At 52.2% G+C, this 15,055-nt stretch overlaps 1 protein-coding gene across 2 annotated transcripts in view; it reads left to right on the top strand.

Moving 5' to 3' along the window:
- ARHGAP39 (Rho GTPase activating protein 39) overlaps window positions 1-15,055 on the top strand; it is a 417,477-nt gene that overhangs the window by 340,534 nt on the left and 61,888 nt on the right. For both annotated transcript variants that reach the window (XM_048841846.2, XM_048841845.2), the window contains one exon: window positions 14,375-14,448. In XM_048841846.2, coding sequence (XP_048697803.1) covers window positions 14,375-14,448 — 74 coding nt within the window. The remainder of the gene's footprint in view (window positions 1-14,374; window positions 14,449-15,055) is intronic.

The raw sequence follows: 15,055 nt of genomic DNA, 5'->3' as shown, positions 1-15,055 counted from the left end.
AATTAATTCCAATTCAGCAGTTTCTCGTTGGAGTCTGTTTTTGAAGTTTTTTTGTTGTAGTATTGCGACTTTTAGGTCTATAATTGAGTGACCAGAGAGATTGAAGTGTTCTCCGACTGGTTTTTGAATGTTATAATTCTTGACATCTGATTTGTGTTGATTTATTCTTTTACGTAGAGACTGTCCGGTTTGGCCAATGTACATGGCAGAGGGGCATTGCTGGCACGTGATGGCATATATCACATTGGTAGATGTGCAGGTGAATGAGCCCCTGATGACGTGGCTAATGTGATTAGGTCCTATGATGGTGTCTCTTGAATAAAGATGTGGACAGAGTTGGCATTGGGCTTTGTTGCAAGGATAGGTTCCTTGGTTAGTGGTTCTGTTGTGTGGTGTGTGGTTGCTGGAGAGTATTTGCTTCAGGTTGGGGGCTGTCTGTAAGCGAGGATTGGTCTGTCTCCCAAGATCTATGAGAGTGAGGGACCATTTTTCAGGATAGGTTGTAGATCTTTGATGATGTGTTGGAGAGGTTTTAGTTGGGGGCTGAAGGTGATAGCTAGTGGCGTTCTGTTACTTTCTTTGTTAGGCCTGTCCTGTAGTAGGTGACTCTGGGTACTCTTCTGGCTCTGTCAATCTGTTTCTTCACTTCAGCAGGTGGGTACTGTAGTTGTAAGAATGCTTGATAGAGATCTTGTAGGTGTCTGTCTCTGTCTGAGGGGTTGGAGTAAATGCGGTTGTATCTTAGAGTTTGGCTGTAGACAATGGATCGTGTGGTGTGGTCTGGATGAAAGCCGGAGGCATGTAGGTAGGAATAGCGGTCAGTAGGTTTCCGGTATAGGGTGGTGTTTATGTGACCATCGCTTATTAGCACCGTAGTGTCCAGGAAGTGGATCTCTTGTGTGGACTGGTCCAGGCTGAGGTTGATGGTGGGATGGAAATTGTTGAAATTGTGGTGGAATTCCTCAAGGACTTTTTTTCCATGGGTCCAGATGATGAAGATATCATCAATGTAGCGCAAGTAGAGTAGGGGCGTTAGGGGATGAGAGCTGAGGAAGCGTTGTTCTAATTCAGCCATAAAAATGTTGGCATACTGTGGGGCCATGCGGGTACCCATAGCAGTGCCGCTGATTTGAAGGTATACATTGTCCCCAAATATGAAATAGTTATGAGTGAGGACAAAGTCACAAAGTTCAGCCACCAGGTTAGCCGTGACATTATCGGGGATACTGTTCCTGACGGCTTGTAGTCCATCTTTGTGTGGAATGTTGATGTAGAGGGCTTCTATATCCATAGTGGCCAGGATGGTGTTATCAGGAAGATCACCGATGGATTGTAGTTTCCTCAGGAAGTCAGTGGTGTCGTGTAGATAGCTGGGAGTGCTGGTAGTGTAGGGCCTGAGGAGGGAGTCTACATAACCAGACAATCCTGCTGTCAGGGTGCCAACGCCTGAGATGTTGGGGCGTCCAGGATTTCCAGGTTTATGGATCTTGGGTAGCAGATAGAATACTGCAGGTCGGGGCTCCAGGGGTGTGTCTGTGCGGATTTGTTCTTGTGCTTTTTCAGGGAGTTTCTTGCGCAAATGCTGTAGTTTCTTTTGGTAACCCTCAGTGGGATCAGAGGGTAATGGCTTGTAGAAAGTGGTGTTGGAGAGCTGCCGAGCAGCCTCTTGTTCATATTCCGACCTATTCATGATGACAACAGCACCTCCTTTGTCAGCCTTTTTGATTATGATGTCAGAGTTGTTTCTGAGGCTGTGGGTGGCATTGTGTTCTGCACGGCTGAGGTTATGGGGCAAGTGATGCTGCTTTTCCACAATTTCAGCCCGTGCACGTCGGTGGAAGCACTCTATGTAGAAGTCCAGTCTGTTGTTTCGACCTTCAGGAAGAATTACACAATTGATTGGTCTCAATACATGGGTAACTGGGTGAGATCCTCTGGCCTGTGTTAGGAGCTCAGACTACATGATCGAATGGTCCCTTCTGGCCTTAAACACTATGAAGAGTCCAGGTCAGGATCTGAGTGCGGATTCTGAGTACCCCAACGCTTCTGCCTGTGCTGATCTGTGATTTTGGTCCAAGCCTGTGGTATTCCCCATGTCAGTGAAGATCCAGGACTCAGTGGTGATGAATACAAAGGGGGCTAGCTAGCGAGGTTGCTGGAGACGCAGACCCTGCCGTTTTCTCTAGCTCCCAGACTACTGCAGACTGTGCTGCATGTTATCCTCTCACAGGGTCTCCCTAAATCCTGGCCTGGACAACGTCTGGAGGGAGCTGCTGACCACCGTCTCTGGCCCATCTTGAATATCTAGCTCTTCTAATCTTTCCTCCTATGCTGGCCCTTCCAGGCACTTACTCCTCCTTGCTGCCCTTCTCCAAACTCTTCCAGGGTACCAATGAGCCTCCAGCATGGAGGTGCACTGCTCCAAGGGCAGCCTGCCCTCTGCAGCCTTGTCTCAACAAAGCAATCCTCCTGCCCGCCCCGCAGACACTGCTGTTGCCTACTTCTTGCCCCCTGCAGACACTGCTGTTCCCCACTGTCCCTGCCTGTCCGTGTCACATTGGAGATCATTTGCTCTGAGGCCAGCTGTCAGTGGCAAGAAAATACAAAGCACTTGGAAGTGACATGAGAAGAGCAAACTTTCAGAGGGAGCCATGGGTGGAGGAGCACCGCTGGCACCGGCCGGGAAGGGGACGCAGCACCCCGGGCAGGGGGGCACCCCTGGCACCGGCCAGGAAGGGGACACAGCAGCCCGGGCAGAGGGGCACCCCTGGCACCGGCCGGGAAGGGGACGCAGCACCCCGGGCAGGGGGGCACCACTGGCACCGGCCGGGAAGGGGACGCAGCCCCCGGGCAGAGGGGCACCGCTGGCACCGGCCGGGAAGGGGACGCAGCGCCCCGGGCAGAGGGGCACCCCTGGCACCGGCCGGGAAGGGGACGCAGCGCCCCGGGCAGAGGGGCACCCCTGGCACCGGCCGGGAAGGGGACGCAGCGCCCCGGGCAGAGGGGCACCCCTGGCACCGGCCGGGAAGGGGACGCAGCGCCCCGGGCAGAGGGGCACCGCTGGCACCGGCCGGGAGGGGGACGCAGCGCCCCGGGCAGAGGGGCACCCCTGACACCGGCCGGGAAGGGGACGCAGCGCCCCGGGCAGAGGGGCACCGCTGGCACCGGCCTGGAAGGAGACGCAGCGCCCCGGGCAGAGGGGCACCCCTGGCACCGGCCTGGAAGGAGACGCAGCGCCCCGGGCAGAGGGGCACCCCTGGCACCGGCCGGGAAGGGGACGCAGCACCCGGGCAGAGGGGCACCGCTGGCACCGGCCGGGAGGGGGACGCAGCACCCCGGGCAGAGGGGCACCCCTGGCACCGGCCGGGAAGGGGACGCAGCGCCCCGGGCAGAGGGGCACCGCTGGCACCGGCCGGGAGGGGGACACAGCGCCCCAGGCAGAGGGGCACCCCTGGCACCGGCCGGGAAGGGGACGCAGCGCCCCGGGCAGAGGGGCACCGCTGGCACCGGCCTGGAAGGAGACGCAGCACCCGGGCAGAGGGGCACCCCTGGCACCGGCCGGGAAGGGGACGCAGCGCCCCGGGCAGAGGGGCACCGCTGGCACCAGCCGGGAGGGGGACACAGCGCCCCGGGCAGAGGGGCACCCCTGGCACCGGCCTGGAAGGAGACGCAGCACCCCGGGCAGAGGGGCACCGCTGGCACCGGCCTGGAAGGGGACGCAGCGCCCCGGGCAGAAGGGCACCGCTGGCACCGGCCGGGAGGGGGACGCAGCGCCCCGGGCAGAGGGGCACCCCTGGCACCGGCCTGGAAGGAGACGCAGCGCCCCGGGCAGAGGGGCACCGCTGGCACCGGCCTGGAAGGAGATGCAGCACCCGGGCAGGGGGGCACCCCTGGCACCGGCCGGGAAGGGGACGCAGCGCCCCGGGCAGAGGGGCACCCCTGGCACCGGCCGGGAAGGGGACGCAGCGCCCCGGGCAGAGGGGCACCCCTGGCACCGGCCGGGAAGGGGACGCAGCACCCGGGCAGAGGGGCACCCCTGGCACCGGCCGGGAAGGGGACGCAGCACCCGGGCAGAGGGGCACCCCTGGCACCGGCCGGGAGGGGGACGCAGCGCCCCGGGCAGAGGGGCACCCCTGGCACCGGCCGGGAAGGAGACGCAGCATCTGGGTTGGAGGAGCACCACATCCTGCTGTGGCATTTGTCAACAGAGCTCCTCTGGATTGTGTGAGGAAAATGTGGAGAGATGGGTCCTAACTACCATCTCGATCCAAACCCCCTAGACCTGAGTGGGATGGGGAAGGTAGGTCTGGCTCTGGATCCCAAACCCTAGATGTAGCATATTTAGAATCCAGGCCCATACCCTAACAGTGAATTCCCACACTCCTATTGGGATCATTTTATCCAGACCCCCCCACCCACCCCCATCTGAAATAGTTGTTTGCCCATCAGTCTATTTCCCAGAGCTTTGACAGTGTGATTTTACAGCCACCCTTAGGAGGCTACTGCTGAGTCTTCTCAAGCAGATATTCTACCTGTTGTTCTCAGCCGGCTCTTCCCTTCATCTCTGCCTCAGGGAAGGAAGTTGCAGCCTCAGCCCCTCAGAGAGGAGAGCAACCTGGCACTGTGCTCGCAGATTCCTGAGGCGGCACTGCTAACCCGTGAATGGGATGAGTCCTGGCTCCTGCTGCTGATTCACTGAGCAACCTTGTGCGAATTGTTCCCTCTCTGGGCCTCAGTTCCCTCTTCTCTACAGTGGGGATAACAGCTACTTTCCCAGGTTGTAGTGAGGACACAGGCATGGAAGTTGGCAAAGTGATTTGAGTTCCTTGCATGGACGTCACTCTAGGGGCACAAAGTATTGTATCAGATCCCTGGGCTTCTCACACTTCAGTGTTCTCCTTCTGCTGCTCACCAGGGTCACTCAGAACTTCACAGCAACATCAGGAAGGAGCTCAGAGACGCCTGCTCCAAAAACACAGAACTCTGCTACTTGAGCTGAAGGAGAATCTCTGTTAACTCTCCAGGGCCAATGACACACAGTTTAGCCTTTCTGATTACATCCAGCAGAGAGCACTGGTGACATACAGTAACCCCAGCCAGTTCGTTATGCTGCTTTTACTGTTTTACACAAAGAGAACGCTACTGTTGCACTGTAAACCACTTCAAACTCCAGAGATACCAAAATTAAGGCTACCCATTTACCCTTAACTCTGCCCCCTTGTGTGTATGTACTCCAAGCCTTCCTTTAATCACATGATCACGTACCGTCTGAAACATAATCACAGGAAGATCTTTCTGCAAAGTGTGCAGCTGCCTTTCCTAATCCGCACAGGTAAAGTCAAGTGTTCACCAGGAGACTCTTTCTGTGCCAAATTTCAGCTTTCTAGCATCAGCCTTTTCAGCTGTTGAAGCTGGTCTTAAAAAGATTACAAGAATTTTGTTAAATCAGGTAAAGGGTCATTCCCCCTCCCCCTACTCAGAAACAGCCCTACTGTTTTCTCTCAAACTTTCCAGAAAAAAATCACCTTTGAACATAGACCAAAAGATTACCATTTCAGGCCAAAAGTTGGAAATTTCAGCAAATGTTGAGTGAATTTCAGATGGCATAGGGCTGGGGGCAGGGTTTGGAATAAGTCATGAGTGACTGAAAGGGACAGACTAGAATTATGACCGTATTTTCAAACGGGGATGCTTTTGCAGCAACACTTTTGAGGCTTGTGAACTATTGCTAAAAAGGACAGTGCTGATCTGGTCCTTCCTGCCAGCCTCTGGCACAGCTGCAGCATTGCCAACGCGAAGCATGCCAGACCCATGAGCTAGACCTCCCCAAATCATGAGACTGGCTTTAACCCAGAGATTTCAAACCCCCTAATGCTCTGGGGTTTGTTTATATGCTGGCTGGTGTTTGAGCCAGTACCCTTTTGCCCTTTCAGGCTTATCTCCACAACTGTGAGGGCTAAACACGTCCATTAAAAAAAAAAAAACCACAAGATTCTCACTTCACCACTTGAATAAGGAGCTGGGGCTTTAAGAAAAACACCAAACAACACCGGTCTCTCGATGAAATCCTGAGACTTGGCAACATTGGAACAGTGTCATGGGCCGATTTCTCCAAGTGGAGGGTTTTCCAGTGACTTAGTGCCTGAATGAGGTTAGCATGGACATGCTTTGAGCAGAACTGTCTGGGGAGTGCGGATGCTTGTTGAACTTTTCCTTTCACTCCAAACGCTGTTGGTCACGCTGAATGCTCATTCCCTGGCCTCTGTTCCTGGTAAACATACAACAAATGCTGCTCCGCACGGTTCTGAATCAGAAACATTTTGTTTACAAAATAAATACGATAAATGTAACTGATAGAAACAATCTCCACCCTCCCACCTGCTCTGACTCTCTCTCTCCCTCTCTTCCTTCCCTTTCCATTTAGCTGATCCCTGCAAAGCTAACTCCCTCTTTTCCCCTGCCCACAAAAAAAATTGTGGAATGCACGTGCTCTTTGCTGCTATCACACTGATCACTCTGCTTGTGTGTTACATCCCCTTTCCCCACCCTGTGTCTGTCTTATCTATTTAGATTGTAAACAACTCAGGGTGGGATTATATACTGTGTTTTTGCGGATCCCTGGGCACTACCATAATAAACATGGTTAATAATAACAACAAAACCAGGATCTTTCAAGTGTCCTTAAAGAACCTCTTAGGATGCTGGGATTGTCTCAGCCTAACCAGCCTCACTTAGCTTCAATGAAAACTCTTAGAGAGACTGAAAACAGAGGGGGTTAGAATGGAAACCGTTTGGCATCCTTAATCATAACTGTTGCTGCTCTTGGCTGCAACCACAGCTGCTGCTGCTGCTCTGTCTCACAATGCAGGGACGGTCTGTTTGACCCTTAGCTCCAGCTGAAGGTTTGTGTTTGCAAGGACACAGAGCGTCAGTCAGGGTTTATTGCTTTCTGTTACTACATGTCAACCATGTAGACATGACCTAATGAATCAGGATCTGTTCCCTACGGTGGAGTGATAAATTGGTTCTGGGATCTGTTAGTTATTTATTTTTTAAAGCCCTCCTGCATTTACGCATGCAGGGAATGAGTGAGGACAGATCAGAGACAAACAGGAAGTAAATCTGAAATTACTCCCTTTTTTGTGCAGTGAAATGATCTGTCTCATGAAATTGTGTTTTCCGCTCTGGTGGTTGTTAGAGAAGTTCATCTCCCCAGATGGGACACATTAAAGGCCATTTCTCACTGTCACAGACCAGGGTGTGGGCAGTCAGGCCTAGTGGTGAAAGCCATGGTAGTCATTCCTAGTGATCAGAACTGGAGTCAGAGCCAAAGTCAGAGCTGGAGTCAGGAAGCAAGCAGAGAAGCGGGCAGCCTATAGCTGGGCCAGAGCAAGATAGGAGCACGGTAAGCAAAGCAAAGTAAGAAGTCATGGGATAAGAGGGAAGGACCTCTAATGGATCAGTAACTGGTTAAAAGACAAGAAACAAAAGGTTTTCGCTGTCCCCTAAGGATCTGTTCTAGGACCAGTGCTGTTCAACATGTTCATAAATGATCTGGAAAAAGGGGATGAACAGTGAGGTGGCAAAATTTGCAGATGATACAAAATTATTCAGGATAGTTAAGTCCAAAGCTGACTGCAAGGAGTTACAAGGGGATCTCAGTAAACTGAGTGACGGGGCAACAAAATGGTAGATGAAATTCAATGTTGATAAGTGTAAAGTAATGCACGTTGGAAAACATAATCCCAACTATACATACAGAATGATGGGATCTATATTAGTAGTTACCACTCAAGAGAGAGATCTTGGAGTCATTGTGGATAGTTTTTTTTTCCGTGTCAGCCAAGCAGAGTGATCAACCAGGTGGCCCTGCCATGGCCCAGCTGTGCTCATAGGCTGCCCGGAGACTGGGCAGGCATAGCTGCAAGTCCTTATTTCTAAAGCTTACATGGGGATGAGCATCGTGAACTCCCAACTAAGGTTACATCTCTCCTGGGTTGAAATGCAGCCTGGTGCAGAGGGCCAGCATGGGGCCATAGGACTGAAACAGGACTTATGTGGTGTCTAGGCCATGTGCTGGCCCTCAGCCTGGGGGTCAGCTTGGCCACTAGATCTGAACCAGTAATGCCACGTTCCCTCTGCACTAATTCCGCTCTTAAGGAACGGGTCTCTTGTTACTTGTCCTTCCCCATTACTCACCACAACTTTGTAGTCCCTCTTCTTCCAGGACAATTAATTGAGTGGCTAACAAGGCCCAGGAAAATATTTCCCCCTCCCCCACCCCAATAATGATCTCAGCTTCACCAACTTCAAGCATTTGAAAATTGTGACTCTTCCCCCTCCCCCGCATCATGAGATTGTCTTAAAAATCATGAGATATTTTAAAAAAATAATAATCTGGGGCTCCTTTTTGTTGCCCTTCTGGGTTTTGGGCCTGTAGGGAGTCATGTCAAGGTCAACTCCCAGACTGCTGCGCTGGGCATCACAAAATGGGGAAGAGATGGCCAGCCCTCTGTGGAGATAGAGGTGGTTAGGGACTATTTAGAAAAGCTGGACGTGCACAAGTCCATGGGGCCGGACGAGTTGCATCCGAGAGTGCTGAAGGAATTGGCGGCTGTGATTGCAGAGCCACTGGCCATTATCTTTGAAAACTCGTGGCGAACGGGGGAAGTCCCGGATGACTGGAAAAAGGCTAATGTAGTGCCAATCTTTAAAAAAGGGAAGAAGGAGGATCCAGGGAACTACAGGCCAGTCAGCCTCACCTCAGTCCCTGGAAAAATCATGGAGCAGGTCCTCAAAGAATCAATCCTGAAGCACTTGCATGAGAGGAAAGTGATCAGGAACAGCCAGCATGGATTCACCAAGGGAAGGTCATGCCTGACTAATCTAATCGCCTTTTATGATGAGATTACTGGTTCTGTGGATGAAGGGAAAGCAGTGGATGTATTGTTTCTTGACTTTAGCAAAGCTTTTGACACGGTCTCCCACAGTATTCTTGTCAGCAAGTTAAGGAAGTATGGGCTGGATGAATGCACTATAAGGTGGGTAGAAAGCTGGCTAGATTGTCGGGCTCAAAGGGTAGTGATCAATGGCTCCATGTCTAGTTGGCAGCCGGTATCAAGTGGAGTGCCCCAATGGTCGGTCCTGGGGCCGGTTTTGTTCAATATCTTCATAAATGATCTGGAGGATGGTGTGGATTGCACTCTCAGCAAATTTGCGGATGATACTAAACTGGGAGGAGTGGTAGATACGCTGGAGGGCAGGGATAGGATACAGAAGGACCTAGACAAATTGGAGGATTGGGCCAAAAGAAATCTGATGAGGTTCAATAAGGATAAGTGCAGGGTCCTGCACTTAGGATGGAAGAATCCAATGCACCGCTACAGACTAGGGACCGAATGGCTAGGCAGCAGTTCTGCGGAAAAGGACCTAGGGGTGACAGTGGACGAGAAGCTGGATATGAGTCAGCAGTGTGCCCTTGTTGCCAAGAAGGCCAATGGCATTTTGGGATGTATAAGTAGGGGCATAGCGAGCAGATCGAGGGACGTGATCGTTCCCCTCTATTCGACATTGGTGAGGCCTCATCTGGAGTACTGTGTCCAGTTTTGGGCCCCACACTACAAGAAGGATGTGGATAAATTGGAAAGAGTCCAGCGAAGGGCAACAAAAATGATTAGGGGTCTAGAACACATGAGTTATGAGGAGAGGCTGAGGGAGCTGGGATTGTTTAGCCTGCAGAAGAGAAGAATGAGGGGGGATTTGATAGCTGCTTTCAACTACCTGAAAGGGGGTTCCAAAGAGGATGGCTCTAGACTGTTCTCAATGGTAGCAGATGACAGAACGAGGAGTAATGGACTCAAGTTGCAGTGGGGGAGGTTTAGATTGGATATTAGGAAAAACTTTTTCACTAAGAGGGTGGTGAAACACTGGAATGCGTTACCTAGGGAGGTGGTAGAATCTCCTTCCTTAGAGGTTCTTAAGGTCAGGCTTGACAAAGCTCTGGCTGGGATGATTTAACTGGGAATTGGTCCTGCTTTGAGCAGGGGTTGGACTAGATGACCTTCTGGGGTCCCTTCCAACCCTGATATTCTGTGATTCTATGTTTTCAGGATTTTCTGTGCAATCACGAGGACTAGAAATTTACTTTTTTCCTTTAATGAAAGCTGGGAGTCTTGTTTAATAACCTGACTCCAGGTGCTGGGGCTTTAAGAACAACACCAAGAATTGCAAGACTTCCAGTAATATCATGAGAGTTAGTGCTATCCAACTTCAGGGCAAGGTTCTGCTCTTGGACCTCCCTTCTGATTTTTTGCCATCCTTGGAGTCTGGGGTGATGGGCATGGTAAGAACCTAAGTAAATCCAGATTGGATGTTTTTCTAAATGATCTCCTCTAAGAGTTGTATGGGGGCAGGTCTCTGGCCTGTGTTACAGAGGGAGTCTCACTTGATGATCACCATGGTCCCTTGTGGCCTTGGAATCTATGACTCTGAAAAAATAGATACACGTGTGAATCTGCCATTGGGAGAGTGCACCATCGGGGGCAGGTGCCATGTGGAGGATCAGGATGGAACGAAGTAGCATTCAGCTGATGGAGAGTGTTCTTACGCCTTTTGTTAGCTGGGAACTGAACTGCTGCTGCTGACGTTACTTGCATTCATTATCGCTGTTTCTTCTCCCTCAGTTACATGTCATCAATCGCAGCTCCCATCTCCGCCATTCTGTCCCGTAGTGATTGTACTCCCCTTTCCTTGTACTGCTTCTGTGTAAGGGGCACTGGAATGTACTGTACAGCCACGTGTTGCATGGGCAGGTCACAGCTGGACCCACGCTGTGTCCTGTCAGCTCTATGAGGGGGTGGTTTTAAAGTGAAAGTGCTCTTTGCCTCCTGTAGTCACTGTTTGGAAGTGGATGCTCAGGAAAACAGTGCATTCAATGTCTGTGGCATTAAAACTTTGCTTTTAAGGAAACTTAGGGTCTGATCTGAAGCCCATTGTCTTCAGTGAGCATTGGGTCAAGCCCTTGCTGAGTTGGTCTGCATATATAGGAGCTACTTACGGTGCTTCCAGATTGGAGCTAACTATGGTGAGCTATGATAGAGTGGCAGTCCCTTAAACTCTGAAAAATGACCCCATAAAAACAGCCCCCGGCGGTCCTTCTCACAAGGTGACTCCAGATTATCTTTGCTCAGGATCTAACACAAAGATCAGTTAAAAGAACAGGAGGACTTGTGGCACCTTAGAGACGAACAAATTTATTTGAGCATAAGCTTTCATGAGCCACAGCTCACTTCATCGGATGCATTCAGTGGAAAATACAGTGGGGAGATTTTATATACACAGAGAACATGAAACAATGGGTGTTACCATACAGACTGTAACCAGAGTGATCAGGTAAGGTGAGCTATTACCCCCCTCTGCCCCCCCTCCCCGCTCTCCTGCTGGTAATAGCTCACCTTACCTGATCACTCTGGTTACAGTGTGTATGGTAACACCCATTGTTTCATGTTCTCTGTGTATATAAATCTCCCCACTGTATTTTCCACTGTATGCATCCGATGAAGTGAGCTGTGGCTCACGACAGCTCATGCTCAAATAAATGTGTTAGTCTCTAAGGTGCCACAAGTCCTCCTGTTCTTTTTGCGGATACAGACTAACACGGCTGCTACTCTGAAAAAAGATAAGTTAAGGAGCTCGTATTCCTGCTAGCTGTGGACTGGCCGCTCTCAGCAGGGCCGTCCTTAGGCATATGCACCATACGCAGCTGCGTAGAGCACCATGAAATTTGGGGCACCAAATTGCCCCAAATTTCATGGTGCCCTAGGCAGCTGCGTGCTGCATACGCAGCAGCACCAGCCTTGGCGACCAGCCCTATCCCTCAGCTGCCCCCCCCCACGGGCTGCGCCCACTGCAAGGGGCAGGGCCATCCCTAGGGGGGTGTGGGGCCCCATACAACTCCCTCTGCCCCACCTCTTCCCCTTCCCCCCTGCTCTGCCCCCGGCCCGCCCCCATCACACCTCTTCCCCCAGGGACCCCACGCTCAGCAGCGGGAAGTGGAGCAACCCTACCCCAGCCCGCTCCACTCTGCCAGCTCCCAGCCACGGTGCTCCGCTTCCCACCGCTGCCGGTGAGTGCGGGGGGACACACCTTTCCCTCCCCCGAGCGCCATGGCTGGGGCCAGGGCAAGGGAAGTGGAGCAGGTTCCTCCTGGCCCCCTGCTAATCCCCTGGGCCACCCTGGGCCTGTGGGGCCCCCAAAAGTGCCCCCCCACAGCTCCTGCCTCCCAGACCCTGGGCGGGGCGTGCGCGTAGGGCATCCAAATGGCTAGGGACGGCCCTGGCTCTCAGTTAGCAGTCTCCCAAAAGTGGCACAGCAGAAGTGGGCCCTGCAGCGGGGATAGACAGAACAGGGGAGTGGTCCTATGGCTTGGCTCAGGGAGAGAGTTTCACGTGCCGGGGGCGGTGTGGAAGAAAGCTTGCTGGTGCCAGTAGGCTAAGCAGACGGGTGGGCAATGGAGCACAGGGCTTTGGGGCGACGCAGTGAGATACGGGAGTGGATAGGCAGGAGAGACAGGTGCGAAGGGCCTTGGAGTGGGGCACTGGAAACTTGTCCTGGTTATGGTGGGGAAGCCAGTGAAGGATCTGAGGGGTGGAGATGGGGCGTGACATGGTCAGAGGAACGAGCCAAGAAGATGATGTCAGCAGCAGCATTTTGAATGGGCCCAAGTGGGGGTTGAGATGGGAGTCATGGAGGCCAGAGCGGGAGTCGAGGCAGGAGATGCTGAGGGATGGGAGATGTAACCATGCGGGTAGAGAGGAAAGGTCAGATCCTGGCAATGTTGTGAAGGGAGAACCGGCAAGATGTGGGTATGGCCTGGCTGTGGGGGCTGAGCAGCTTAGCAACCTGAGTGAGAGGGAGGAGGGCGGCGCTGCTGGTGGCAACAGAGAAAGGGGGAGAAGCCGAGGAACTCGATTTGGGGTCAGAGTGTCAAGCTGGGCTCCTGGCTCCTGCAGCATCCCCTGTACTGCAGGTTGGGTGAGCCGAGTGCTGCTCTCTGTTCTAGCTCCACACCACCATTGTTCTCCGAGGGCTTGTGGGACGGTGAACGAGATCGGACTCTGTAGCTGAACTTGGGTAACAGTTGTTTTGATGAGCCAGAATAGAGTCCAGCTCTCTTGTGCCGGCTCCGCAGGGCTCACTGGCACAAGAGGCCCTAAAAACTTATTCTTGCCTCTTGCGTAAACAGCCCTGACCCTGGATCCATCCAGGGGCAAGTCTGTGGATGGAAGGGCATCTTTACAAAGTCGCCTGCTGACGCTAACTGCACTTTAATAGCAAAGTAGAACGGAAGCCCCACACCCAGTTATCTCACTGCAGCTCTGGTGATGTGCAGTGACCATGCTTTTCTATCGATTCGTTCCGATTGGCTGCAACATCCATCACATGACCAAAAATAACTTGGAACTGTAGTCTATAAAATCAGGAAGAGTCATGTTAAAAAAAAATCAATCCATCAAGCAGTAGTTGGGAGTCTAAGGGGGATTTACTGAGCATGCTCAAAAGCACCACGCTTCCAGAAACAAAGGTAGCCAACACCTGCGCTCTGCTTCTGGGTTTGTAGTTTTCTATTAAGCAATAGACAATTATTATTAAAACAGATCGTGCCTGTCTCTTCCCTCCAAGCAATAACCCTTGAGAACGAATGATATTCTGAGCACTGCCTAAGGGATTTAGACACACGGTCCTCATTAAAATCAGTGAGAATTGGGCCTCTGAACCCCAAGGCAACTTTGAAAATATCACCCCAAATCTTTCCTCCAGTGGGGAAATCAGGCCCCAAGCCCTTGGCCTTCTGGTGGTGGTGGTGTTTCTATCCTCACTCGTGATCAGGTAGCCCTTATGCCTTCAGAATGAGATTCATAGCTTGGCCTGGCACTACGCCTCTTGGAATCAGATGCACTCCCTTTCCTGGGACAGTCCTGCTGCATGGGTTAATTTCACAGCTGGAGGTAAGCAGCTTTTAGGGCCTGGTCTCCAAAGCCTGGCATGTACCAGTCAAGCACTGGGTGCCTCACTGTGCAGGTGCTATTCATACCTGCTTTATGTGCAATTTTGGATGAAACCACCCCTGTGCAAAAAGATCAGCAGAAGGCCCAAGCATCACTGAGGTCCTGTATCAGCCCTGAGCGCTGCCTGAGAGGTGCAAAGCATCCAGGGCTGACGTGGGACTTCAGTGGTGCCGAAGCCTTGAGCACTCCCTTCTGAAACCCCATCCCTGAGCTTTCCCGAGGGCCTCTACAATGGATCACAGGGCTCCTGCTTTTCCTATTTCCTGGAACGTCTGGCTTGACTCTCTGCTCTCTGTTTTCTCTTATAGGGGTGGCAATAAGCACTTACGCCAAGTACTGTTACAACAAGCTCCAGAAAGCAGCCTTGACAGGAGCAAAGAAGGTATCGTCTGGTCCCTTTTTGCTTTGTTTCTTTCACGTTGGCTTCCGAGCCAGCTGGTATGAGCAAATGTCCGACTGTAATTAAAGCATGCCCAGGGGGGTGGGGCCATGATAGAACCACGTGGGGGTGGATGGAGTGTGTATTATCTTCCCAGTCCAGGCTGTTTGCTCCCATGTTCTCTATCTTTCAGCCTGTTGAGTCTCTCCAAAGTCTAGAGAGTCCTGCATGTCTTGGAGATGGACTTGGGTAGAAAGATCAGCTCATTGAGGTGCAATGTTTGTGTTACAGTGAAAGGGGAGAACCATCTCTGCTTACAGTGAAAGGGGAGAACCAGCAGAGATGGACTCAAATGGAAAAATCTGCAGCTGGATCTGGAATGAGTGACCCTTTGGCTTGGCCCAGTATAAAAAACTGGGGCAATCGTCTGAACTAGATTTCCAACCAGTCTCTTTGTTCTGCATTTGTACAGCACCTGGCACAGAAGACTGCTGGCCTGTGCCTGGGCTCCTAGGTGCTGCTGTAACACAGATACCTGGGAGCGGTGCATCCCAGGCCCCCCAGAGACCAGGGCCCCGTTGTGCTAGACTCTGTGCAGACACATGGTAAG

This window comes from Caretta caretta, chromosome 2 (assembly GCF_965140235.1).
Source record: "Caretta caretta isolate rCarCar2 chromosome 2, rCarCar1.hap1, whole genome shotgun sequence".
NCBI lineage: Eukaryota > Metazoa > Chordata > Testudines > Cheloniidae > Caretta > Caretta caretta.
This window is presented reverse-complemented; position numbering and strand designations above follow the sequence as displayed.